Here is a 26,839-nt window from a genome sequence, read left to right as displayed (position 1 = left end):
TGCTGTCTGTCTTGCCTTTTTGGTTATTAATGCTGTTGAAACATCTGCTTCTCAGAAACAGACTCCCATTTGCCCATCACTATTTTTTATACTCCTCAGTTATTCTACCTCCACGCAGTGAAGGAAGAATAGAGAAGACAGTGTTCTAAGTGACAGGTGTGGGGAGAGACTTCACAAAATCAAAAATACTGGGAGATTTGATAAATGGCTATTAATGATGAATCCAGCAAGAAAATATTCTTGAGTACGCACAAAGGGAAGCTCTGGAAGTGGAACTCCTGCCTTACTGGCTGCTTGGGTTGTTTCTTATATTCTAAAGACTCAAGAGTGAATGATGACTTTGGCTGTGGGCCTCTGGTGGGAAATTATGTAAATCATAGTAATCAGCCATGAACTTACAGCCGGGGCTCATTAAAATTGGGCGAAGCAAACCATTGAACAGTTGTTGTTTTTTTTTTTTTTAACACAAATCATACTGATTAGTAAGAGGACTCAAGCTTGAAAGCAAAAGTTTTTTCTAAACTTCAGATTTTAAGCAATTAATGTCTCCTTGGTAGGTTTTCAACTTCAGGATTTAGTTATTCTTACATTGGGGCAGTAACATTAATATCCAGATGTTACTAAATAATGGAGGTCTATTTTCTTTGTGGGATCTTAGTGCCCCAACCAGGGGTGCCAAACCCACACCCCCTGCATTGGAAGGATAATTAAACACTCGACTGCCAGGGAAGTCCTGTAGGTCTGTTTTCTTTTTTTAATTCTTGCCTGATTTACTTATAGCAAAATCCTAATTTAAATTCAACTTTTGTTCATTGAATTCCAACACTCTACTAAGTACCTGCGATAGAATAATGAAATAAGCAGGTGTTTTCCCAGTTCTTGGAGCATTCAGTCTAACTGGAAATGGGGTGGTAGACAAAATAAAACAAGCAAGGCCAATAATGGAGTGAGATAAGTTTTAGTTGTAGGAGTGTAGAGCAGATATTCTCATGAATCACACCTAGTAGACAACCCCATGTGTTATATTCAGTAGGTCCTTTTTGATTATTTGATATATATTTGGCTTCCCAGGTGGCTCAGTGATAAGGAATCTGCCTGCCAATGCAGGAGACCTGAGTTCGATCCCAGGTTGGGAAATGGCAACCCACTTGCCTGCGGAATCCCATGGACAGAGGAGCCTGGTGGGATAGTCTGTGGGACTGCAAAGTTGGACACGACTTAGCAACTAAACAACAACAAACCCCGTGTGTTATATTTAGTAGGTCCTTTTTGATTACCTATTTGATACATGTTAGTGTGTATATTTGGAGTAGGCAATGGCACTCCACTCCAGTACTCTTGCCTGGAAAATCCCATGGATGGAGGAGCCTGGTAGGCTGCAGTCCATGGGGTCACTAAGAGTTGGGCAAGACTGAGTGACTTCACTTTCGCTTTTCACTTTCATGCATTGGAGAAGGAAATGGCAACCCACTCCAGTGTTCTTTCCTTGAGAATCCCAGGGATGGGGGAGCCTGGTGGGCTGCCATCTATGGGGTCGCACCGAGTCGGACATGACTGAAGCGACTTAGCAACAGTAGCAGTGTGTATATTTAGCCCTCCTTGAACATTTACTTGCATTGCTCCTCTCCAGCCCCTTCCTGATTGGGAATTTGTCCTTCAGAGTTATCCCTTGAGCAGAAGGTTCCCTTAGCTCATCAAGAAGTCTTGAGACTTCCCTGGTGGTCCAGTGGTTAAGACTTTGCCTTCCAATGCAGGGGGTGCAGGTTTGATCCCTAGTCAGAAAGCTAAGATCCCTCATGCCTTGTGACCAAAAATCCAAAACATAAAACAGAAACAATATTGCAACAAATTCAGTAAAGACTTTAAAAATGAGCCACATACAAAAAAAAAAAATCTTAAGAAAAAAAAATTTTAAGTCTTTTATTCTGTGACTCCTGTCTGAACAGGACCTGTAGAACATATGGGAAGTAGATGAATTCCTATTAAACATGCAAGTTTCTATTAAGATACATGATTTTGTCTTCTGATTTATTTTCTTAAGGCTTTCTTCATCTTGATATTTTACTTGGGCTTTTCTATTTCATAACAGCCAAATACCAAGAAGAAATATCTTTCCCTGGTAAAGGTTTGCTACAAAGCCCAGGGCAATAAGTATTATTCTAGGAAAGAATTAATTTGCATTTTTTAAATGTGTAATTCAGACTTCACCTAAAACAAAATGCCTGTAACTCTGAATTAAGAATGTTTGGGCCAATTAGTAATCCTAGCAAAGGAGAGAGTTCTCTGAAACACAGCACAGAAGAGACTCAATTTAAGAGCCGACTTCACTAGCATCCTTTGAAAATGTAGCCATTTATAATGAGGTGGGGCCTGGATTGCCTTAAACCCACCTTTCATGGGATTTTCTGTGAGTGGTTTGTCAACTCTCCTTGTTCATCTCTTCCCAAAGATTGCATGTAAGAGGCAGCATTGACTTCTAGGAAAGGTAGACCAATTAAATGCCTGGCAGGGAAAAGATGAAAGGATGGGGGTATGTATTTGCTGTTCTTATCAGCCCATTAAGCTTCAGGTTCAGTCTTTGATTTCCTGAATTTAGAAAGGCCTGTTGATCTCAGAATTTCCACTTAGGGCCTGACCATTAGCCCAGCAAGCAGCTTCCATTAAAGGCTGCTTCTGCCATCAGGGAATTTGAAATCCTAGAGATGTGTTCAGTCCCTGTGATAGCTGTGTGCACGGATGAGGTCCTCTCCATCCAAGTCTTATGAGTAATTGTGAATAAAAGAATGCTTTTATTTGCATTATTCCATCCCACCTATTCACAGGGATTGCTACATGAGCCTCTAAATTGTAGGGCTGGAAGAACCCCCAAAATGGCCTCGAATGCATCCCCTACCCCTGCCTTCCCTGATAGCTCAGTTGGTAAAGAATCCACCTGCAATGCAGGAGACCCTGGTTCGATTCCTGGGTCGGGAAGGTCCCCTGGAGAAGGAATAGGCCACCCACTCCAGTATTCTGGCCTGGAGAATTCTACGGACTGTATGGGGTTGCAAAGAGTCGGACACGACTGAGCGACTTTCACCCCTGCCTTGGTCAGGACTGCGTTTTATTCCTGACTAAACATTTTCTTTCCTAGTGATCCCTAAAGAAGATGAATCCAGGTACAAGTTCAGGCATTAGTTAGGAGGTTCTTTCCTGAAAGAGCTTGAGCAGCCCCTGCTTATTTCTTTTTAGTCTAATCTCAGTGGGCACAGAGCACCCTCCCAATTGGTAAGCCATTACTTAGTCCTCTTAGTCATCTCTTGTCTTTGGGCTGAATCATCAGATTGTACCCCTGGGATAACCATTTTCGAGCTATCCCTGACCCATTCTGCAGGTGCAGGTTCTGGATGACGCGAATGTCCCAGTTGGTGGGTGCAGTGACATTTCTCAGAATCTCTGGCATTTTACCAGTATTGATTTAGGCGTGTATATCTTGTGCTATTAGGATCGTGCTTTGAGTCCAGAAAGTTTTCCACATTTGCCTTTTGACTGATCTATGCATTAGGATTAAACTCACAAACTCTGTGCCAAAAAAAAAAAAAAAAAAGGAAAAAAACCTAGAAAGATTTACACAGTTGGCAGAATCAGTCAGGCAGAAAGTAAAATTTTAACTATGTGTTTTTATTTCTTGCCACTCACACTGTTGACCTATTTGCCAGCAAATATTTGTAGCTGCTCTGAGCGTGGTGCTGCTGGGGACACGTAAATGAGCCTCTCCAGGCTGTGTCCACCGTGAGGGACAGGAGGCAGGGTGGGGCTGGGGTGCCATGGAGCATCTTGCCACTAGGGGGTAGCATAGAGCTGCAGCTCTTAAGTCGTGGGTCCCTTAGCCTCACACTTAATTTATGTAATATAGAAAACCCTCTGGAATGTTGTCTGAACCACTTGTACCGCTTTTTCAGACTTTCTCTTCACTTTAAGATTCACAGGGGAAAGAACTCATCAGAGGTCCTGGGAAAGGCCGAGAAAGCTACCAGAGTGATTTATACACAGACTTTAAAATAAAACCCTCTCTCTAGACTTAGCAGGCAGTATTGCAATGAGGGGGTCAGCACTGTGCTTGTCCATGTCTGAGCTTTGTCGGGGGAAAAAAGACAAAGAACTCACCCAGCTGGCAGAAAAACTTGATCCCTAAGCCAAAGGAAGTCAAATTTGAACTGTCTGCTTTGTTTTTGTCACACATACTTTTATTTCACCACACTGGAGCATTGTGAGTTGGTGGAGAGATGCCGTTGAACCCAAATTTGTCAATGACATCTGCAATCCTCACCCTTGGAGATGTGTCTTTTGTTTGGTAGGTGGGTTTATCTTACCAGGCCCTAAGTGATCTGGCCCCTGCCTGCCTTTCCCAGTTACATTTACCTCTTCCATATTCATTCTACACAGAAGTTTGGGATACTAAAAAATAAAAAGCCAGACAGTAAATAGTCTTGACCACTCAACTTCGCCATTGTGGAGCAAAAGCAGCCATAGAACGAATGTGAACAAATGAGTGTGCCAATAAAACTTTATTTATAAAACCAGTGGTGGCCCATAGTCTGCCAGCTCTTGCTCTCTTAACATACCAAATAGACTTCTGCTTTAGGCTGTTTGCTTAGAACTCACTCCCCCAGATGATCCTACGACTTGTTCCCTTACTCCGTTCACGTCTCTCAGATGTCATGTCATCAGAAAGGCTTTCTCTGACTACCCAGTCTAAAATAGAGCTCTGGGGCTTCCCTGGTGGTCCGCTGGTTAAGAATCTGCCGCCAATGCAGGGCTCACGGGTTCCATCCTTGGTTTGGGAAGATCCCACCTGCCACAGGGCAACTGCTGAAGCCCACAGGCTTCACAACAAGAGAAGCCATCACAGTGAGAAGCCGGCACTCACCACAACCAGCACACAGCAACGAAGTCCTAACACAACGAAAAATAGATGAGTGATTGAATGAATTAATACAATAAAATGGAACTCTGCTCTCATATCTCCATTCCTCCCCCCCCCCCCCACCGCCATGATAAATACTTCATGGAGTTGCTTTACTAATAATACTGATCACATTTTGGTAACTCCTCAAGAAAAGCATGTGTGTTTATAGCCAGAAAGTGTATTTTTTTCAGAGTATCTTTTATATGTGTTGCAGTCCATTTACAGTGAACAATCTCTATGTACAGAAATAGCCTTGCTATGCAGAGTTTGTTTTCATTGCATTCCTCTAATGACTTTTCCCCTGAGATTTAGGCCGAGTTTGGCAGTGCCAAACATATCATATGGTGACTCGGCACAGGGTGATGTGAAAGAATTACTTTTACTAGATCCTCATTCATGTTTTCGGCTCTTCCTATAGATTATAAGTTCTGCCCCATATGTAATTTTCCCAGAACTATTTATGGAAAAGGAGAATTTGCTAGAAAATTTGCATGTTTCCCAGAAGCAGAGGAAGCTACAAGGCTGGTCAATACAAAGTGAACAGGGAAACTGGGAGGTGATCAGAGAGGAAATTCATGTCAGGAGCTGGTAACTTTGGAGGACACAGCTCCAGGGAGGAGAGAGACGTCAGATCCTAGAGTCCACTCTAGGGGTGCGTGATCTTCCTGCTGAACCCTTGGGAAATCTATGTTAGTGCACCGCTCTGAGTGAAGCTGAGTGAAGTCTCTCCATGTGTGTGATGCAGAGTGTGTGTGCCACACTTCATGGAGATGACACCAATACTGGAAATCAGGTGACTGGACATATTCTCAAGGCATCTACACCACGGATGCAAAGTATCTCAAGAGCCGTGGCATTTCTAATGTAAAGAGTGACACCAGGGTTAATCCAGTGAAGGGACCTGAAAGGCAAGGGATCCATCCTGCTAGAAGAGAGGCTGTATCTGAAAAGCAGGAAGAGTTCAAGGCAGGAGAATGTGAGAGAACTGCAGTTGCGGGTGATGCTAAGACTCCATGGACATGGCGTCTTTTCTGAGCTTGTGGTCCCATCATACTGTGATTGGCAGTCTTCATGATCTTTACTAGTTTCTAAAAGAAGGTGTTTTTGTAAATGTCTTATGTAAAGTATGGTGTTGTGGATGGTTTTCTTGATTGCTAAGAAATTATGCTCAAGAACTCTACTGCGTTCTTAAGGTAACATGATTCTTTTATATGATATGAATGCACAGAAGATGCCTTTTCATCTGTACTGTTAACTGTATCTTTCCAAAGGATGCTATTGGAAAGACACTGATTAAGTATAACCAGAGTGAGATATCTTTAACTTGGGTATATGTTCTCTACTCTCTGCTTCCCATACCAGGATTCAAAAGATGAAAGACCTTGAAGGTGGTTTCATTGTATGTTGTTGTTTAGTTGCTCGATCATGTCTAACTCTTTGTGACCCCAGGGGCTACAGCCTGCCAGGCTCCTCTGTCTGTGGGATTTCCCGGGCAAGAACACTGGAGTGGGTTGCCATTTCCTCCTCCAGGGCATCTTCCCAACCCAGGAATCGAACCTGCTTCTCCTGCAAGTCTCTTACATTGCAGGCAGAATCTTTACCGCTGAACCACTGGGGAAGCCAGTTTCATTGTAAAGTGGCATCTAAATTAGCAGGTACCCGGGGGGGGGGTGGTCAATAAAAATAGTAAATTCAGTCTCCTAGGAATTCTGAAGGTTCTGAAATTTCTGGGGGACAAAATACATGGCAATAAAACACTAGTCTTTTTAAGCCAGAAATGTACACAGATGGTTATAGATTGTTGAAGAATGGACCTAAAAGGCAGGATAACCATGGCCTTTTCGTTGTAGCTATTAAACTTGCATTCCCAAGTCTTGACCTGTGTTTCTAACTGCACCTTAGGTCTTTAGAACCAAAAGGCTTCTGTAAACATTTATTATTCAAGTCCTTGTTCTTTCATCCTAGAAAAACTGAAAGTTTAAAAAAAGGAAAGAAAGAAAGAAAAACTCCTTGCAATCTCTCCAGGTGTTACCAGCCTGCTTCAGCCCCAGAGAGCTCCCATCCTTTGGCATGGGACTGCTCGGTGTTTATAATTCTCAGCTATTGATTTTATTCTTGGAGGTTGTAACACCAATAAATTCTGAGGTCTATTATAGGTCCTACATGAGGAAGAGCCACAGTAATTCATTCTCACACTGGAGCCCTGGATCAGTAGGGGGAATTTTTTTTTTTTTATTGCATTTGCTCTAGGCTGTGGGTCTTTTTCTAAAATCATTATGTTAGTTAAAATGAGCCTTTGTACCAAAGAAAATAATCTGTCACTGCTTGGGATTAGAGAACTCTCCAGGGGAAGAGCTCAGATTTATGGAAAAAGGAGTTAATAACTGAGTAGATGGGCCCCCTGGCTTGGCCCACTGGAGCTCACCGCTTGTAATCCTTATTCTTTTCTGTACCTCTGCAATCTCCTCTCCTCTTTACTTAGGCTCTTCTTCCCGTTTAAGCAGCCGCTGTTTTCCGTTATTCACTTTGCTCATGTTCCATCTCTTCATTGTCTCTTTCTCGCCTGTCCTTCCCACCCTTGCGGATACTCAGTCTCTTCTCCTTCCTCATCCCCGTATGGAACCTATTTCCCCCTCTTCTCCAGCTCCCTGGCTACATGTGCCACCTGTTCCAGTTTGTATTGCGGTCCCGCCCCCCTGCCACTGTTTCTGGCAAGAGAGACCTGTTTTCAGTATTTCTCTTTAGAGAAATGTGTGTGTAAGAGAAAGGTGGGGAGAAGTTGAAAGATACTGAACAGCATGTTTATAGTCTTTTGAGAGGATAGTAACAGAAGACTCTGGGTTGGGGCAGGGGGCTTCCTACTCCTTGGGGAATGTCAGCATTCTTGACAGATGAGTGAGATCCTTCACAAATTCTGTGTGGAACTCACTTATCCCCACCAGTGGGGATCCATCCCTGGAATGTGGTTTCATATCACATGTGAACACAGATGGGTCTGGCGGCCAGGAATTCTCATTTGTTTCCTCCAGGGCTGGCCCTCAGCAGAGTGGGCAGCTCTGCTTGCGCTTTCTTTAGGCTGGAGCTAAGCCCTGTTAAGCCACTGGGCACCCTTTCCCTGCATCATTGTGACTGCCATGCACACAAATGTGGTGGTCATTACTGGTTTGGGCAGGTGTTTTCCTGGGGGTGGGCAAGGGAGAGGAACCCTCCTGGCTCCATCTTGCTCCTGCTGAGTGGCAGAGCAAAGACCCAGAAAGATGAGACTGTCAACAGAGGAGTGAAAGAGGCTGAAAGCAGCACTGGTACAGATAAACACAGATGTTCTGCCTGCACTTAGGAGCTGGCTGGCTGTATTTGTAGTTTGCTCTCAGACTCAGATTTAGGACTATTAAGCCTGAAAGGGACAATTCCCACAGCTTGTCTAAAAGAGAGCTGTGTTTAAGGAGACACTTGGATAAGCGTAGTGATCTTTATGCGGGGGTGACTGAAATGGTGGAGGGCTCAGGGAGAATCTGCAGTCACACTGCTCTTCTGTGAGAGCGAGTCACAAATTAGGGGGAAAGTTCATTTTTCCAAAGATGAATCTCTTAGGGCAGCTCTATTCAAATTCTGTGGCCGCTTCGCAAACACGGTTTGTGCTTTTTTAAAAGATGGATTTAATGGACTGAGTTCATTTAGACAGGAGATCAAATGAATGAGCAGAATTAGAATACACATCCATTTGGCTGCCAGTCATTGTGTAAGCCACTCGACCACCCGACTTCTCTAATTAAATGACATTGCAGTCCCTGCACAAAGGCTTCGATGGATAAATTAGTACTTGGTAAGTGCTTTGAAGATGAAAATCACGATATGAGTAATGAGCCAGAATTTTTCCTCCCCTGGGGCTGGAAATGGCATCTTTTGTGTTTTCCTGCTGCACTGTGAGTCACCTGGGTCGACACTGCAGGAAACCTCCTCCCCCCAAGGAAGAGTTGGAGAGACACAGTAAGGACAGGTTTTTATTTGACTTACAAGGCAGATTAGGACAGAGTGTGAATCCATTTGCACCTGTACACGAATTACATGCCACACACATTTGCTACCTGTAGTCGCGGGTCATATTTTACATGAGTTTATATATTAAGAAATCGCATGAAGATTACCTCGTTTAAACATTCATGAAGCACAACATCCCTCAAGAGAACTGAAGACAGAAATTCTGTTTTGTCCCTCCCGAGAGCTTCACTCACCTTCCTCTTGGTGCATCTCAGCTCTGTATCCACTGACCCCTGCTCCAAAACGTTCAGGTTTATCTGCTCCGAGGGTATGATGATTATTTTTAGTGGGAGAAGCTTAGAGGAAATGCAGATTTGGAAGTAACACATGAACCATTTGGCAAGATCGAGCTCTGTCTGTCAGCTACGAATCTTGCCCCTTCCTGACTACTCTCACTGGCTCCCCTTGCAGAGAAACCTCAAGATCTAATTTGTTGTATGTTCCAAACTTGGCTGAGAGTACCGCCCCCCCCCCCAAATCCAAATATTCTCATTTATATATATATATATATTTTTTTTTTTTTTTCTCCCGGATTGTACAGAGATAATGAGTCACACTAGATTGTCTGGGCTATGAGAGCTTTGACAGGCCCCATCAGGAAAGGTTGCTTAACCCCAATGTAAGTTAGGATCCATGCTACTGGTTGCAGCCCTCCTCACTGTACTACAGTGCAAGATGCGGTATGTGACTTCAGCCCTGACTGCACCTCCCTTCTAGCTGTACCCTGAAATTGGTCACAGTCAAGAGCATGGCACTCCTAGCACAGCTGGTGGGCTCACCTCTTACTGATGCAGCCAGGGAGAAGCGTGGGAAGCCCACTGCAGGGACGGGAGGTGAGAGGGGGTAAATGTTGCGCTGGGGAAGAGGTAGGATGCTTTAAGGGGAGAGTGTTCCCTTGCTGGCTGAGATCCCAAAAAACCGGCTAGAATGGCAGAAGGGGAAGAGGGAAAATTCACTCCTCAGATAGACTCAGATACAGGCCAAGTCCAAAAGACTTTGAGAGTTAATTGGAAAACAATTATACTTATCTGCTTCCTGCCAATCTGTATCCACAGACAGAGCAGAAGTAATTATAGATAACCGTGGATACACTGTGGCGTTAAGTGTTTCAAATTATACTGCTTAACAACGCTTCCTTGATACAGCCCGCAGTGTGGGGACCGGAGAGCTGGTTTGAGTCAGCAGATAATACCACAGGGGCATGGTGATGCTATCTGCAGAAGTTTCTCACATTGGGTCATGTTTTCCCCCAAGAAAACTTGCTGCAGCCAAGAAAAGGAAAAAAAAAAAAAGAATTGATTCTAATTTGGTTTCTGTTGTGTATTTAGGATGTCATTCACATAGCTGTCTTAGCGGAGGGAGCCGACATGTCTTTTATAGCTTTTGGAGCCAAAAGCAGGGTCAGCACTGTGGATTAGAATCAATTCAGTGGAGGGAAAATAAACCTTCGGAGTGCATCTTGCCTTCCCTGGGCACGTCGCAGGCATTAGCAGTAATGGGAGCTCTGTCTGTGCATGGAGAGAAAGCATCTAGCTCAGTCTCCCACCATTCTTGCCCCGCTGCTGTGCAGTCCCCTGACCTTCACAGTGGGGAGGGGGAATGATTCTGGATTCATCTCTAACTTTATACTGCTATGCACAGGAAAAAATACACACACACACACACACACATACACACACACACACGCACAGTCTTCTTCTAGAAGAAACAGAGGAAGAAGTGGGGACAGGAGCTGCTGAAACGTGGCCCACACAGATAAGGGGGCCAAGCCTGTGGGCACCTGGATGTGAACTGACTCTATTTGCCCTCGGTGGCGGCTGTGCCATCTTTTCCAGGCTTGCTAGTCGTCTCCAACTTCAGGGAGTACTAGAGAGGCAATGCTGAGGGTCAGGTTGTTAGGTCCTTCTCTAGGCTCTTTTAGTCCACTCTGCAGGGCTACTAGAACACACAACTTCTCAAACGAGCACAGGTGCATCAGAAAAACACTAAGCCAGCCCACCGAAAGACCGCTGGATTTGCTATCCGAAACGGCTCCTTGCTGCTTCTGTGTACACTTGAGCTCTAATGCATCTCATTTCTTAATCTGAACACAAGGATGAATGAGGTACGTGGGACGACAGCAAAGCACACCCGCCCCTCTTCTCAGTGGCATAAATCACTGAAATGGCACCTGCACCGACTGACTTGTCTCTCTTCGCTGCTGTGTTTTCTCTTTAACAGAAACTCCACACAACACTGCCAACTTTCACCAAGAGTGTCCTGAATGGCCATTTCTATTTTTCATCTATCCTTTCCAGAGGCTTCACTGGACTGGGAGGCAGAATTTGGCCTGGGTCCTCTCCTAGTTCAGCCACCATCTAGCCCTGTGACCTTGGGCAGATCACCTCTGTGAGCTTCCCTCCTCAATTCTCCAGATCAGAGCAATGAGATGTCCGAGATCTTTCCCTGCTGAGTCTCTGAGAACTCCACTGCTGTACTCTCCAGGATAAAAGTGCATTGAGACAACTGCAAATCACGCCTGCAAATCAGGAAAGCTGCTCTAAAGGGAAGACAATGTAACTGGTTTGTCTCAGTTCTGTGGTTTAGCTGCCCCAAAAAGATTCAGATGAAAAAGATCAGTTGACATGGTTTAAGCCCCTCACAAGGTCAGTGGGGAGCTGGCCAGAGTGCTGAACTCGGCTTCCATTCATGACAGTCATCAGACCTGGCTGCACCGCTCACACACACAGCACCTTACCCTGCCCCAGGACAGAGGCAAGCAAGTTTTCTCGGCAAGCTCCAGACTTTGGGCACCAGGCATGTAAACAGCCAGAGGAATTTCTGAGCACACTGCATTCAATAATTCCCAGATCTGTTAGAGAGCTATATTTAGTTTGGGAATAGCTTTGGAAAGAGTGCATTGCCACTAAAATGAATATTAATAGTGTGGGTCTTAGAGCAAAGAAAATATTTCTTCAATTCAGTATCTGGTATGTATCTGACAAGGAAAACGTTACTTGGTGTTTAAAAGGCTTGGGGCAATTGAGGGTGTGATGAGCACTCTGCAACCAGGAATCAGTACCCGTTGGGAAAAGAACTTAGAGCATAAAACCAAATTGTCTGAGCTTCCTTCCCAAGTGCCTAACTAAACACTTTCTCCCCACAATCTTTCCCCTCAAAAATTTATTTCTTGATAATAATATTAATCTGTCTCTTCGTTGTTGTACAGTTTATTAATGATTCTCAAAAATCTTCCAGCTTACCCAAAATGGAAACACTTGCACCAGAGCTGGATCCCACCCAATCAAACACACCAGCACTCTTCTCACCCTAGCCCCAACTCCAAAGAGAAAACCAATGCCTATTGGGCTGTCTGCCCTCCTGACTGGGGAGGCAGGAATGTCCCCACCCCCTGCTCTCTACATTTTCTCAAAGAGGCAGCCTGCACAAATCCTTTCTTTAGCCTGAGGTTCAACTTCCTTATTAACATAGACACAGCACTCCACTGAAGCTGAAGTATAAGAGGTTTTCTGCTTGATGTGTTTTATGTACCATTATTATTTTCCCTGCACATCCTGTGTCTCTCTGAGGGGCAGAGGAGAGTGTCTGGCACAAGGCTTTAGGGGAGGGTTCCCGCCATTCAAAAAAAGGAGGGAAAGATCAATTCACTTAGGAATTCACCCGGAGACTCTCCCTCTGCCCTCCCAGAAGACGTGCGCTCCCAAGGGTTCTCCTCTGCTCTGCGTCCTCTACCTGTGAACTCAGTTGCCAGCCTCCGTAGCGTGGCTGTTCCCCTTCTGTCTGGGCCTCTGCAGTGGTGCCACATGCCTGCTTTTCCTCCGTGGCTAGATTGAAAGGTTTTGCCTGTCTAAGCTTCCCTGAGGCTCATTATTTATGGGATGAGACTGGAGGCAGGGCGAACATTAAGTAGCTCAAAGCACGGATGAGTCAAATTAATAACTACGGTACAGCCCCAAACAACATCAAAACCACCACTGTGATTTACTGCTTGTTTCCACCAGTTGGGAAAATTCAGAATTGCACGTTTGTACAGACAGAAACTATTCACAGCAAAGACAGAGAAATGAGCAAAGTATATACAAGCTCCCACGTTGGGGGAATTTCACAGGGAAGTAACCAAAGGGAGGGGAAGGCCACCCCCGTTGATCATGGTGGGGACTGGTAGAGTTCCCGGAAGAGTCTCTTTTTGGTCACATCCCCTAAAGTTAAGACAGCGCACTCAAACGCCCATGCAAGGTAAGTAATCCAGTCACAGGTAAAAATTATTTCCATGGAGAGGGGCAGGCTGTCTCTCTCTCAGTGCCTGTGGGTTCCCAACAGTAGAGAGTAATCTACATTCCCAGCACGGACATTCCTAAAGTCCCCTAGATGAGCCCCACAGGATTCTCGAGCATCTCTAGAATACAAGTCAGAGCTCCCACCCAGGGCTGGACTCCTCCACAGTGAACCTGCTCTGGGAGCAGGCACCAAAGCAACTCAAACACCCAAGGAAGCAGTGGGGGCCAGAAAGGGGAAACTCTGAGGCACCTTCTCGATGTTCATTCTCAACACCACCCCCACAACCACTTCTAGAAATCGCTGCTGGAGGGTGGGCAGTGAGATGAGGGGCCAGAGGAGGGGAAACAAGCCTGTGCCCAGCGTCCCCTAAAGAGGAGGCAGGCAGGGGTGGTGATGCCAACCGGAGGCAGGCAGAGTCGGCTGGCGTTACCCGAGCTCCGTGTTTAGCTGAAGTCGTATCCGCCTCTTGCAGAACCATGTCCTCTTACAAGGCCACTAATAAGCCATTGACCTTGAGTTTGAGTCTGGGGCTGATGTTCTGCTCTGTCTGGGGGAACCCCAGGGGCCTTGTGGCTTAATGAGAAGAAATCCTCCTTGTTTTAGCAGCAATTGCTTTTTCCTCTTCACCCGCCACAGTGATCAAATTAACAGGTTGCTTCTCCTCGGAATAAAATGTGTCCTCAGGTCCCAGGAGGCACTGCCCATTTGCCTGTCTGATGCGCTTGGGACGGGAACGCAGGGAAGGAGCGTGTGTGCCTGTGGTGTTCCCCCGGCCCCCTGCCCCCCAGTCCCTGGGAGGGTCTCTTCCACCTGGGGTGGCCACCCAGGCCGGCAGTGAGCCACATGGAGGGAGGCGCCTGAGTCTCAGCTGCAGGAGGTCTGGCAGGAGGCTGCGTACACGCTACTGCCTGCTGTGGCCCCGCAGCTCAGGCTGCTGGTGGGACACTTGAAGGGCTTCATGCTGTTCTCCCTCTGGACGTGCAGGTGCTCCAGCCGCCAGCGCTCCCAGCTCTTCCGGAACTCCATCTGGACCTTCCGCGGGGAAAGGAGGGAAGCAGAGGCCATCAGGCAAACCAACTGCCCACGAAATGGCCTCATGATTACATTAGGAGGGAAGGGAAAAAAATCCAGCACTTTATATTAAGAGACACAAGTCAAGGGCTTCAGGCACCTAAATTAATATCGCCATAAAATTGTTTCTTGTCGTCTCCTATTTTCTGCCTCTTCTCAGGAGGGAGATGGGCTTTGCCGATCTAATTGGTCTCTCGCATCTCTAAACTCTTGTGACTCAGCTAAGTACCTTTCACAATCCATCACAGTATCAGTCAGCGGAAGAGAAGGAGTGGCAGAGAGACGTGGGGAGAAGGGAGGTGGAGAGAGAAGAAAAGGAGAAGAGAGAGTCTGACTTCAGAGCCCTCTCGGACAACTGAGAAGAGGGACAGCCCGCCCCGCCCCTCGCGGTGTCAACACCAGACCCCTCTAAACTCCCCCAAGGGCTTTCATCCTGGCTCCAGGATGGAAGGGAAGAGGAGCTGCGGAGAATGAGGCTGGGACTAGCAGCAGCCTGAAAGAGCAGGCTGCGGACAAGCACTTCTCAGCCTGGATTTGAACTAATCCCAGCCAGGAACTGGACTCAACCCACAGAGGGTGCAGCCCAGGTGAGTTCAGCCAAGCAGAACTGCTGCTGTGCTCAGCTCAGCAGAGCTCAGCCCTCCCCGTCGGCAAGAGCCTTCTCGAGAGGGTGGAAGCTTGGAGCCCATGTGGTTAGAGCAGAAAGATACAATCCAAGTAACAGTGCAGAGCCCCAGTCCCTTGAAGGCTGTGGCGATGCTGCGGCTGGCTCCTGTGATTCCGGTCCCCCAGAGAGGCTGCTGGAAGCTGTACAGCCAGCCCAGGGCATCCAGAGAGCTCAGCCAGCGGACACGCCTCTACATCTGCTTTCCAGAGCTTCTCTGATGCGCTCCACATGTGCCACCAGAACTCCCCACTCCAGAGTGTCTGGGGCCCAGGCCTGCCCTCTCGGGCTCCATCCAGCAGGGTGGCCAGCTGCCAGCAGCTGTGGGTGCGTGGCTCACTGCCAACATCCCATGGGTCTCTGTGCAAACACCGCCCTTCTCTTCCCGCAGGGCTGCCATCCATCTCACTAAGCTCAGCAAGGTGCCTGGCATGGCCACATGCCTAGCCCTTAAAAAAACTTTATCTGCACTGAATGAAGCTGAGATGGCCCAGAGCCTGCCTGCCAGGATGGTCCCCAGGTCCCAGGCAGCATCTCCAAGCCCAGGCTGGGGTAAGGGAGGGAGGCTGAGCAGACGCCACCCACTGACTGTAGCTCTTTGCCAGCTCACTGCCCAGATGAAGGAGTGTGATGCGTGTGTTGATAGCCGGCATGACGATGCCTGAGTCCTGCAGTGGCCTCTGCTTGAGCAGCCGCAGGAAGGCCAGTCTTGTGGCTCAGCCCTTCACTGGGGAGATGAGAAGAGAGACGGCCAACTGAGGCACATCCCTGGGAAGCCAACTCAGGGACCAGAGAGGCCTAACAGATACAGGGAATTGGACAGGACCGGGACTGTGTCCCCCTCTCCCTCCCTCTCCCTCAGCCCTTTCCATGAACCTCTGCTGTGCTCCCCACCCCAATGACAATTGTCATTAGAAACCATCATTTACAGGGCACTTACTATGTCCCCAGTATTCACCATAGATTGTTAACTTTCACAGCAACCCTGTGAGGCAGCTCCTGTTAGTCCTTGCTTAAAGGTAAGGAAGGGCTTCCCTGGTAGCTCAGACAGTAAAGAATCTGCCTGCAATGGAGGAGACCTGGGTTCCATCCCTGGGTTGGGAAGATTCTCCAGAGAAGGGAATGGCAGCCCACTCCAGTATTCTTGCCTGGAGAATCCCATGGAGAGAGGAGCCTGGTGGGCTACAGTCCATGGGGTCGCAAAGAGTCAGACATGACTGAGCAACAAACATTTTCACTTTCACAAAGGTAAGGAAACTGAGGGGCAGAGATTTAAGTATTTCTCCCAGTCACAGCCAGGATCTGACCCTAGATCTGGGCTGACTCTAAAGCCGGGCTCCTAACCCTCGGTCTCCTGCCACTTGGACTATTTAGGCCACGCTCGTTTCTGGCCGTGCCTCCCCCGTCTCGGTAGGTACCCCATGAGAACTGGGACCATATCCTCCTCTCAGAGCTTGCACAGTGCCCGGCATAGAGCAGGTACTCCATACGTGTTCTCTCAATGAGCCAAATGAATAAATGACTAAATGAGCACTGAACATCGGGTTCCTTCTTTTACTGAGCTCTCATAATCAAACAACAAAGATGGCCACACACCCTGGACTCCTGTCCTGGCGTTCCCCCCAGCACGGTTTCTCACACTCAGGTGGCCCTCATCCCTGCCTCCCAGGCCCCTGCACCGGGCACCACGCCAGGCTCTGGGGTTTGGGATGAGTTGGGGGAATCACACAGCTGAACTGGAGCAGAGCTGGGACCAGCACTCAGGCTCCTGAGTCACCAGAGCCACAGAAAAGCCACCCCCAGGCCTCCTCCCCTGTGCCCACACCCTGCCCGCTGGCAGCTGGTGCAGGCCTTGGTGGCCACGCAGGCCCAATGCCAGGGTCACAAGTATCCGGTATTTCTATGGCAACCTGGGTCTGGAGAACAGCTCTTACAGACAGAGGGCTCAGCCCAGGAACCACAAGTGCTTGGTGACATGTCTGTCCGTGTGTCCGGAGGAGCTGGGCCCGAGATGTCTGGGGATGGTTGAAAGGAACCAGGCGGTGCGCCTGAGCAAGGCAGGCACTCTGGGCCCTCTGAACAGGGTCTCTTGGACCCCACGGCACCAGCCTGAGGGGAGAGGTCAGTGGGGATCAGGGCAGCAAGACCTCCCTGGTCCCACTCCAGCCACCAGGAAGCCACCGGAGGGGCACACCCCCTTTCCCATGGTGGGCGGGGCTCTGGCCCATGCATATTGAAGGAGGTCTCTCCCTCCACGAAGAATTCACCCCAATCCCGACTCTGCACTATTTCCAGGCCAGACCTGGAGTGTGTCTCTGACCGTCTCTGATCTTCCACGTTCTCACGTGAGAGAAATGAGAATCTCGAAACCAGAATTTCAGCAGGAAAGTTTTTGTGGGGGAGGCAGAGACAAGCAAATGAGACGGTGGTTTTTAAGGCCCCAAGAATGTGACTTGTAACAGTCACCACCCTTTACATCACATGGAATTTTCCCTGCCTAGCCCTATTTGTTCCCTCAGCACCTCAATGCTCGAGATCTGTGATCCACTTGTGAGCTCATGTGCGTAAGTGCACACGCATGGGCCCACAGAAGACATCTGAGGAGTAGGGGCCAGTTTCTTATACTTCTGCACCCCCACCGACCCCACCTTCCCCACTCCCACCCCCAGCATCAAGAGCCCCTTTACATGAGGCTGTGTCTTCCCCAAGCTCATGTGTTTGGTTGGGGCATCCTGTCCACGCACATGTGTGTGTGTATGTTGGGTGGGGGAAGAGAGAGAGGGGGGGTGATGGAACAACACAGGGACAAGACACCTTCTGAGTGCCGGTGCCTAGTGGGGTGAGCAGCGATTTCAGCTGAGCAGCCTGAACAACCCCACTGGACAACCCCAGGACAGTCAGCGTAGCAGCCCCACCAGGAGTCCACATCCCTCCACGGGCCTTACCTCGTTGTTGACAAAGCAGTACAGGATGGCCACCATTAGCCCCTGGAAACAAGAGTCTTGTCAGCAGAAGGAAGAGCAGGGAGGCACCCTGCAGGCAGGCCTGGTCTGAAGCTCCCAGGGGCCCCAGCCTCAGCATCTCCCTCCTGAGACTGGGCAGCCAAGGCAGGCCCAGGAATGGAGGTAGTGGGCTCCTTCTCCTTGCATTTCCAGAGGAATGAGAAGGCCCCTTGTTCAGAAACTGCAGAATTTCTTCAACCAACCTCTCCTGGAAGAGACCCAACCTGAGAAAATACACTTATCACATGGAATTTTCCCTGCTTGGCCCTATTCATTCACTCAGGAGCCCCAGTGCTCCAGATCCACGATCTGTGTGTGTGTGTGCATGTGCATAAGTGCACACACATGGGCCACACAGACATCTGAGGGGTTGGGCCAGTTTCTTACATGTCTGCACCCCTGTTGATATTCAACTCCCCACCCCCAGCAACACCTAATACTAGTGGAGAGGCTCAGTTCTCAGCTTTGGAAACTACATGACCTGGAAATCTCGTTTTAACATTGCCGAGCCTCAGTTTCCTCCTCTGTAAAATGGGAGACTCCTGCACACCGCCTGGGATTCTGGGAGGATGAACTGCACAATGTCTATAAAGCATGTGCCACTAACGAGCACCCAGGGGATGGCAGATGCTATGCCACGCTGGGTGCCCAAGGTAACATCCAAGAAGGCTTCTCATCCAGTGCGCTCACAGAGAAGACTGGCCTACGTGTCAGGGTACCTGGGACTCTGGCTCTGCTCCAACCACATCACCTGGGGAAGGGCCGCTTTCAGCCCAGGCCCCGGGCTGCCCCTTGGTGGTGCAGGCTGGTCTCGCCCCATCCCCACCCTGGGACTTCTGAACTGGGGCCCCCTGCCGCGAGGTCACCTGGAAGGAGGTGAAGGAGAGCTCCGTGAACAGCTTGACGAAGCGCAGCACTCCCCGGGCGTGCTCGTCCATCACGAAGGCGAAGATGACCTCGTGCGTCCCCAGCAGGGGGATGAGTGTCAGCGTGGACTTGGCGAGCCTGGGGGGTCGGGCAGGGACATCATTCTGGACCTCTCTCATGGACTCTTCTCCCTCTTCAGTGCTCCCAGCGCCCACCAAGGCCTGGCACCTGGGTCACAGAACCCTCCCCCACCGAATGCCCAGGGACGGGCTGCCTGGAGGGGAGGAAGTAGAGGTGGAGACCCCAGAAGCCCAGGAGCTGCCCAGGTACAGGGGTGAGACAAGACTTGGGAGCTCAGGCCAGGTCTGGGTGGAGGAAGAAAGGGCACATAGGGATCCAGGCTTAGCACCCAGGGTCTCCCTCTCTGCCCGAAGGAAGGGCTCAGCGTGCCCGACGAGGGCGACTCCGTTACGCTACCTGCACTTGGTGTCTGTCATGCACATGAGGTTGGCCTGCAGTTTGGACACCACAATGCAGATGACCCGGACAAAGATGAGGAAGTTTACCTGCAGGGCAGAGGGGAGGGCGACTGGAGGCCCTCTCAAGACGCCCTCGAGACCCCATCCTCCCTTAGCACCCGGGCCCACTGCAGCTCCCACCACCTGCCCACAGCATCACTCACCCCGATGGCGAAGAGGATGGGCAGCCGGATTATGAGCCAGTAATTCATGTTGGAGTTCCTGGTCCAACAGCTGGAGCGGAGAGAGACACACAGGCCCTGGCTCGGGCACACAGAGCCCCCAGCTCCCAGTGCAGGCACCGGGCAGCCCCATACACAAGGGGACGCAAAGTGACACACACACACACACACAGCGCCACACAAACACTGCTACAGAGTCACCCGACAACCAGTCCCAGGACACACACACTCATACTCACACACACACACACACACACACACACACACAGATACGCACAGCCCCTTCATGAACCTACAATCACAGTCACATGTGTCCTCACCTTCACACACAAACAGCAGGAACATTTCACTCACAGCTGTTACAGGAAAGCCTAGGGGGACATCACCTACCCCCACAGACCAGCACGTTGTCATCATAAAATCCAGGGAGAGGGAGGGTGGGGGATTGCAGAACTAAATTCATAAATTTAGCTCCTGGTGCCTCAGTTTACCCTCCCAAGAGGCAGTAACTGCACACCCCAGGGGCCAAGGAATCCCGTGGGGTTTGAGGATGGTGACCTCAGCACACCCCTCAGGCCCTCAGAGCAGGACACTCACCCCTCGTCCTCATAAAGGTACTTGACGATGCCCCAGGGGATGACAAACAGCAGGGGAACACCTAAGAGGATGGGGGAGAGAGAGGGCAGAGGGGCTGGCAGGCCAGAGCCACTGCCAGACACACCCGGAGGCCCCCATCCGGGCTCTCCCACCTCCAGCCCCGCTCCTTGCCTGGCCCTTGGCCACGTTTTCTAACAGGTGCAGAATTAGGTTGGTGTGGGTGCTTCAGAAATGCGGCAGCAAGAGGCACCCTTCCCAACTCCCCACACTCCTCCCTAGAGAGCAGTCCCCACCACATGGGGGCCATGTCCGTCCTCACAGTCCACCCCCTCCCATGCGTCAGGGGCCAACTCTTTGATGCCACTCACCCCTGCCTGGGCCCACACACCCATCTCAGTCAACTCCTGTAGCACTGAAAGCCCCTCCAGGTACTCGCCCCAATCCCCACGCAGCTGCCCGTGGCTGGGTGGAAGCCTGGAGCAGAGACAGGAGCCCTGTCCTTGACACAGAGAGCCCAACTGACCATGCACAGGGGCCACAGTGACACCAGCTACCACAATGCTGCCCACATGGATGGGGCAGGATAGTGTGGCAGACAGCCTCTAGGATGACCCCCAATCACCCCACCCTTGGTATTCACACCTGGGTGTGGTCCACACTGGATCCAGATTGGTCTGTGTGACCAACGTACGCAGAAGTGATGGCACGCCATTTCTGAGATTAGGCTGTAGAAGGTCTTCAAGATTGTAAAAGGCAGGTTTTGGGCTCTTTCTTAATCTGGTCACTTGCCCTGGGCGACACCAGCTGCTGGGTCATGTGGGCACTCAGAGAGCCCAGTGTGGTGAGGAATGGAGGCCTCCAGCCAATAGATAGCAAAGACCTGAGCTTCCTGCCAACAACCTCGAGATTGAGCTTGGAAGTGGATCCTCCAATCCATTAAGCCTTGAGATGATAGCTACCCTGGCCAACAGCTCCATGACACCTCTCTTGGAGATCCTAAGCCTGAGGCAGGCAACTCAGTTGAACCCGGAATTCTGACCATAGAAACTGCGAGATAAAGTTGGTGCTTTAAATACCTAAGTGAGAGGTCCTTTGTTACACAGTCATAGGTAACTAATACAATGGCTGCTAGCTCCTTAAGGACAGAACCTAATTCATCTGCTGGGCCTCAGTGACCATCTCACTCTGGAGTTCAGTATATGTTTGCTGACTTACGATTGGATTGTCAGACTTCGCTGTTGGTCCAGTGATTAAGAATCTGCCTGCCAAGCTAGGGGACACGGGTTTGATCCCTGGTCTGGGAAGATTCCACATGCTGCGGGTCAACTAAGCCTGTGGGCCACAGCTACTGAGCCTGCACACCTATGGCCTATGCTCTGCAACAAGAGAAGACGCCACAGTGAGAAGCCCATGCACCACAACTAGAGGAGACCCCGCTCGCTGCACCTAGACAAAGCTGGTGCGTGGCAGTGAAGACCCAGCACAGCTGGGTCTTTAAATATTAAAAAAAAATTTTTTTTTAATTGGATGGTCCATCCTCATGTGACAGATGAGGAGCTGCATCAGCAGCTAAACAGGCCACAGTTGGGACTAGAACACAGGACTGCAATCCCACCGCCTAATGGCTCTCAGCACCAACTCTGTCTACGCCTGTCTCTGTTGGTGCCTCTCAGGGATGGAGATGTGGGTGTCCGAGAGGAATAAGAGTGTGCGCCTAAAGGTGTGTGGACAGGATGTGTGTGAGGTGGTAGCAGGGAGTCCATGTGTATGCAAGTGTGGCTTCAGGAAGGGCATTTCCAGGGCAGAACCCACTTCATCAGCTTTCCTGTGGCCATCACCCACATCCTCAACACATGGATGTCCACTCAACAGCAGCTACCGAGCAGCTTGCGCTCCCGGAGCAGCTGCACTTGACTGTGCAGATGGTCAAGCATGGAGGAAGCGACGTGGCTCACGGCTGACCAGCACAGTCATCAGATCGCCTTCTCCTCAGCTATTCATTTTTACATGACCCTGACCTCCCATCATCCATGCTGCTTTAGTAACAGGCCTTCATGAGACTGGACAAGAGGCAGACAGCTTCCCAAGGCTCCAGCACATAGCACAGAGCCTGTCACGTAGAAGACGCCCAGTGAGAATGGAATGAACGAATGAGAGTCAGTGTATCAGTGAGACAGGGGAAAGAACAGGCCTGAGCCACACACACATCTGGACGCCTCTGTCTTCAACATGCCCAGCCCCCTGCTGGCCTTTCTCTGAGACCCTGCCCCACGACAGGGGTGCTCACTCATGTTAAAAACCAGAACCTGGTGACCTTCATTCATGCATCAGCATCTCCTTAACCAAGTCTTAAACAAATGCCGGCACAGCTCTGCCGCTTGCAAACATTACACACTCCCTGCTGGCTTCATCTTTCTCCCATTTAGAAAATCAACAAGACAGGCTGGAGAAAGAGGCTTGAATGAAGACACGCAGTCTGGCTCTGAGAAGCGATGATTTCCTAGTATGTCACACGCCTCCCCCCTGAGAGGCCTCCTTCTGGTGGGTTATGGGAGTGTCCGGCCACCCGTGGACAACAGCAGAGCCTGACAGGCCTTTTGGGGATTCCCCCGCTGTACCAGTGTCCTAATTTTAATTCCTGCATTTGCATATGCTTCCCAAGCATCCCACTTGCGCCGAGAGCCTCCTAGCATCACAGCAGAGCTCTGGGCTCTCAGCGACTCTGTCTGTCCTTCTGTCTTTGCTCCTCTGTCTCTCTGTATCTCCCCGTCCCAATTCCTCAAGAAAAGGATGATCTGAGTGGGAAGAGGGGGTTCCCCCTGGGTCCTGCCCTTCTGCTCCCTCAGACTCTGGGTCCCAAGCTGGGGCATGAGGTGATGGAAAAAGACTGGAACCCCCTCCCTCATTGCCCCCTCCCTCATTGCCCACTCAGAGACACACAGAACACTGTGTGTCCCAGGCCCCCAAAGTCTCCACCCACCACCCATGCGCCTCTGCACACATCACACCGATCCTTCCATTGCTTCCGCCCTCAGGTCACCATGGTGACAGCACTCCAGCGCTGATGCTATTTCCCAGAATGGACAGAAACAGTCCCCCACTCTGAGGACCTCCTTCCCGGAGCTCCCCTTCATGGCCTAACTCCACCCACCCCTCCAGTTGGCTGCAGGGCTCTTCAGCTTTGCTCACTGCCAGTCTGATGCCCCTGCAGAATGAAGAGGCATGGGAGGGGAGGAAGCCAAGCAGGGAAGGGCTGGGCTCTGGTGGAAGAGGGGAGGAAGGGTAGGAGGAAAGAGCTGTACACTGAGGGCAGGCCCACCTGCCCACTGCAGGGACCTGAGTTTGCTTGGCCGGGCCCTCAGGGGCTAAAGAAAATCCAGCATGACAGGCAGTGGGGCCCAGGGCCTGGGAGTCAGGAGGCCTGGGCCCAGCACCTGCTCTCTACTGCCTCGCCCTCAGGACACTGATCAGAGCCCCTTTCCAGACGCTCTTGTGCAGCAGGGCCTACGGAACAAAGCAGCCAAAGAGCATCAACAAGGGATGAAGTCTGAGGATGGGGCAGGGCAGCTGAGGGGAACCAGACAGCCCAGAGCCAGGGGCCAGGAACCCAGGGCACTTCCCAAGGAGGCAGGTGGGACCAGGCACAGCCTGGCAGGGGCTCAGGGGAAAGAGTCAGTATGGGAAAGGGGGGAACTAAGAGGGGAGCATGGAAATGGGAAGAGAGTGGGTCGCATTCTGGTGTGAGAGGCCCAGAGACTGCCCGCTCCTGGCTCCATCCCAGGCGGGTGCCCGAGGGCCCCTCCAGAGGAAGTGTTGTTGCATCTGTTTCTGGGGTAGAGGGTGGAGGTCGGGGGTGGAGGCTGGTAGTGGGTGCCGCTAGGATGGGTGCCTCAGCCCTGCCCCACCCCACGCCATTCTAACTGGAATCCCATGTGGAGAGAGGCAGAAGCACAACCAGAAATGTTCCAGCAAAAAAAAAGACACAGTGGTTCTCGGCAAACTTTTTTGGCTAGAACATTTCCAGCTGGGCTCCAGGCACTTCCGGGGTCCACCCTTCGCTCAGCTGGCTTCCGGCTGACCCTCTCCCACTCCATCACTCAGCTCAAAGCTCTCCTCTTCATCGGGTGACAGAGCCACGCCCCTCAGCCCCACACCCAGCAACCCCCACCCTGAGACCCAGGACTGTTCATTTCCCTCAGGGCTGGGGTGCCCAGGACTGGGGGTGGGGCTCTGTCCCCCAAGGGTCTGAGGGGCCGGGATCTTTGAGACTGGTACCATGATGGCCAATGGTACGTGTCGTGTGTTTGGCCAGAGAGGCGAAGGCCTCTGCTTCCACTGAGGGGGGAGAGTCATGCAAAGGCAGAGAGGCTGGACGATGACTTGACAGTCTCATTGGCAGCGAGTCCTGTGCTCAGGAGGGGGTTCTCCAAGGGGGCCCTACCCATTGGCTCAGCCGTATGTTCTGAGTACCGGGTTGGCCCTCTGGGTAGCCTGAAGGCAGCAGCTCCAAGAGGGATCAGGGTCTCCCACCCACTGCACTCAGTCGGGGTAGGGGTGAGATGAATGGCGGCGGGCCTTACCCCAGCCAATGCTCAGGTAGAGCCTGAAGACGCGCTGCTCGGAGAAGACGGACAGGGCCAGCAGCGTGTACAGGTACACCCCCTCCACCAGGAGCCAGTAGTAGTTGGCTGCCACGCAGTACTGCATGAGCAGGAACACCAGGCGACAGCCCAGAGACTCCTGGGGGCAGAGGAAGGGTCCCAGGGGACAACGGCTCGGCCCCTGCCTCTCTTGACCCCCCTCCCGGTCCCACCCCAGCTGCTATCCTGCCAGAGTGAATACAGGATGACACAGCTGACACCTTCCCGCCCGGGCCAGCGCTAAGACCTTGACCTGCTCTATCCAGCTCATGGGGTCCTCACTATCCTGGAGGAATGAGACTAATTATCCCCATACTGGTGAGAAAACGGAAGTTTAGAGAAGTAAATAACTTATGCCTGCGAACGAGTAAGTGGTAGAACTGGAATTCAAACCCAGGTCTGTCTCCAAAAACCACTCCCCGGAGTCAAATAGTACTCTCTCTATGGGCAGGGCAGTCTCTCCCTCCTCAGAATGGAAGCTCCTCAGGGTGGACAGCCTCTCCCATCAGACTGGGGGCTCCTCAGGGTGGACAGCCTCTCCCATCAGATGGGACTTGGGGCTCCCCAGGGTGGACAGCCTCTCCCATCAGACTGGGGGCTCCTCAGGGTGGACAGCCTCTCCCATCAGATGGGACTTGGGGCTCCCCAGGGTGGACAGCCTCTCCCATCAGACTGGGGGCTCCCCAGGGTGGACAGCCTCTCCCATCAGATGGGACTTGGGGCTCCCCAGGGTGGACAGCCTCTCCCATCAGACTGCGGGCTCCTCAGGGTGGACAGCCTCTCCCATTAGATGGGACTTGGGGCTCCCCAGGGTGGACAGCCCCTCCCATCAGACTGGGGGCTCCCCAGAGTGGACGGCCTCTCTCATCACACTGAGGGCTCCCTGACGACCAGGTCAGAGCAGCTCTTGCCTTCCTTTGTGCCAGGCCTTGGGGGGGGGCGGTAGGGAAGCCTGCCCTTCACAGACCATCCACCCTCCCCAAGCCCTCCCTGGACACACCACACACCTGGTAGGAGAGGAGCCCGTCCCACTGATGCTGCTGGGCGGCCGTGCTGTACATCCACTTGAGGACCGCGTCCTTGATGAAGACGGACAGTGCTCGGAGGATGAAGGATGCAAAGAGGTTCAGATGAATGTAGTTCCGGGTACAGTGCAGGTGTCTGCAGGAGAAAGCAGGGCCTTCCCTGGCATGATGACCGACAATTATGCTCCATGGGCCCTGGTTCTCAGGCATGTGTCTGTCCCTGGGACTATGCTCCTGTCTTTCTTCCTCCAAGATGCCCTCATTTCCCATAATCTTGAAAATCCTTTGGATTTCACATCCTGCCTATCCATGACGCCTTCAGCTGTGTGGTGATCGCCACCCCGCCCTCATCTACACACTACACTTCTCTCTGCAGCATCTTCCCCCCTACAAAGTCACGTGTAACCCAAGTGATCTGTATGAAGACCACTTTCCCCACTGAGGACTTGCTTGGCTTCCTGATGACAGCCCATGTCTAACATGCCTCCAGGCGGCCTTACAGTGACAGATTGGGGCTAAGCACGTGGCAGGAATTCAAAAAGTGCTGGATACAACTTCAATATCCTTTCGTGTAAAAACAAACTGAAAATATGAGGACATTTCTTGACCCAATGAGGGCTGTCCATCCAAACAAGGAGCCAACCTCACTCTTAACTGAGAAATTTTTAAAAGATTCCCTTTAAATCAGCAACAAAATAAGGACGATCTAGCTGTCAGGTTTAGTTATATCACATCTACTTAACTTTGTCCTACAAATCCTAGCCACTGTAAGAAGGCAAGGGGAAAATGGATAAGAACTGGAAGTAAAGACAAAGTTGTCACTGTTTGTAGCTGATCTTCACAGGAAATCCAAGAGAATCAACACACAAAGTATTAGAACTAGTCAGAGTTCATTCAATAAGGTTGCTGATATGTATGTTTATGTACATCAGCAATAAACAATTAAAAAGTAAATTTAAAAATTCATTTGCACTATTTTTAATTAGTACCTGGAAATAAGTCTGACAGA

The 26,839-nt window shown here is 50.6% G+C and overlaps 1 protein-coding gene across 1 annotated transcript in view; it reads right to left on the bottom strand.

The window, feature by feature from the left end:
- Positions 1 to 12,179: 12,179 nt before the first annotated feature.
- GLP1R (glucagon like peptide 1 receptor) overlaps positions 12,180 to 26,839 on the bottom strand; it is a 38,602-nt gene continuing 23,942 nt past the window's right edge. Inside the window, exons 6-13 of the mRNA XM_069564673.1 lie at positions 25,813 to 25,966; positions 24,746 to 24,905; positions 20,166 to 20,226; positions 19,551 to 19,620; positions 19,346 to 19,434; positions 18,868 to 19,006; positions 17,945 to 17,986; positions 12,180 to 14,296 (exon numbers count right to left, since the gene is read on the bottom strand). Coding sequence (XP_069420774.1) covers positions 14,129 to 14,296; positions 17,945 to 17,986; positions 18,868 to 19,006; positions 19,346 to 19,434; positions 19,551 to 19,620; positions 20,166 to 20,226; positions 24,746 to 24,905; positions 25,813 to 25,966 — 883 coding nt within the window. The 3' untranslated portion in view covers positions 12,180 to 14,128. The remainder of the gene's footprint in view (positions 14,297 to 17,944; positions 17,987 to 18,867; positions 19,007 to 19,345; positions 19,435 to 19,550; positions 19,621 to 20,165; positions 20,227 to 24,745; positions 24,906 to 25,812; positions 25,967 to 26,839) is intronic.

This window comes from Ovis canadensis, chromosome 20 (genome assembly GCF_042477335.2).
Source record: "Ovis canadensis isolate MfBH-ARS-UI-01 breed Bighorn chromosome 20, ARS-UI_OviCan_v2, whole genome shotgun sequence".
Lineage (NCBI taxonomy): Eukaryota > Metazoa > Chordata > Mammalia > Artiodactyla > Bovidae > Ovis > Ovis canadensis.
The sequence above is the reverse complement of the archived record's forward strand: the minus strand, read 5'-3'. Positions and strand labels throughout refer to the sequence as shown.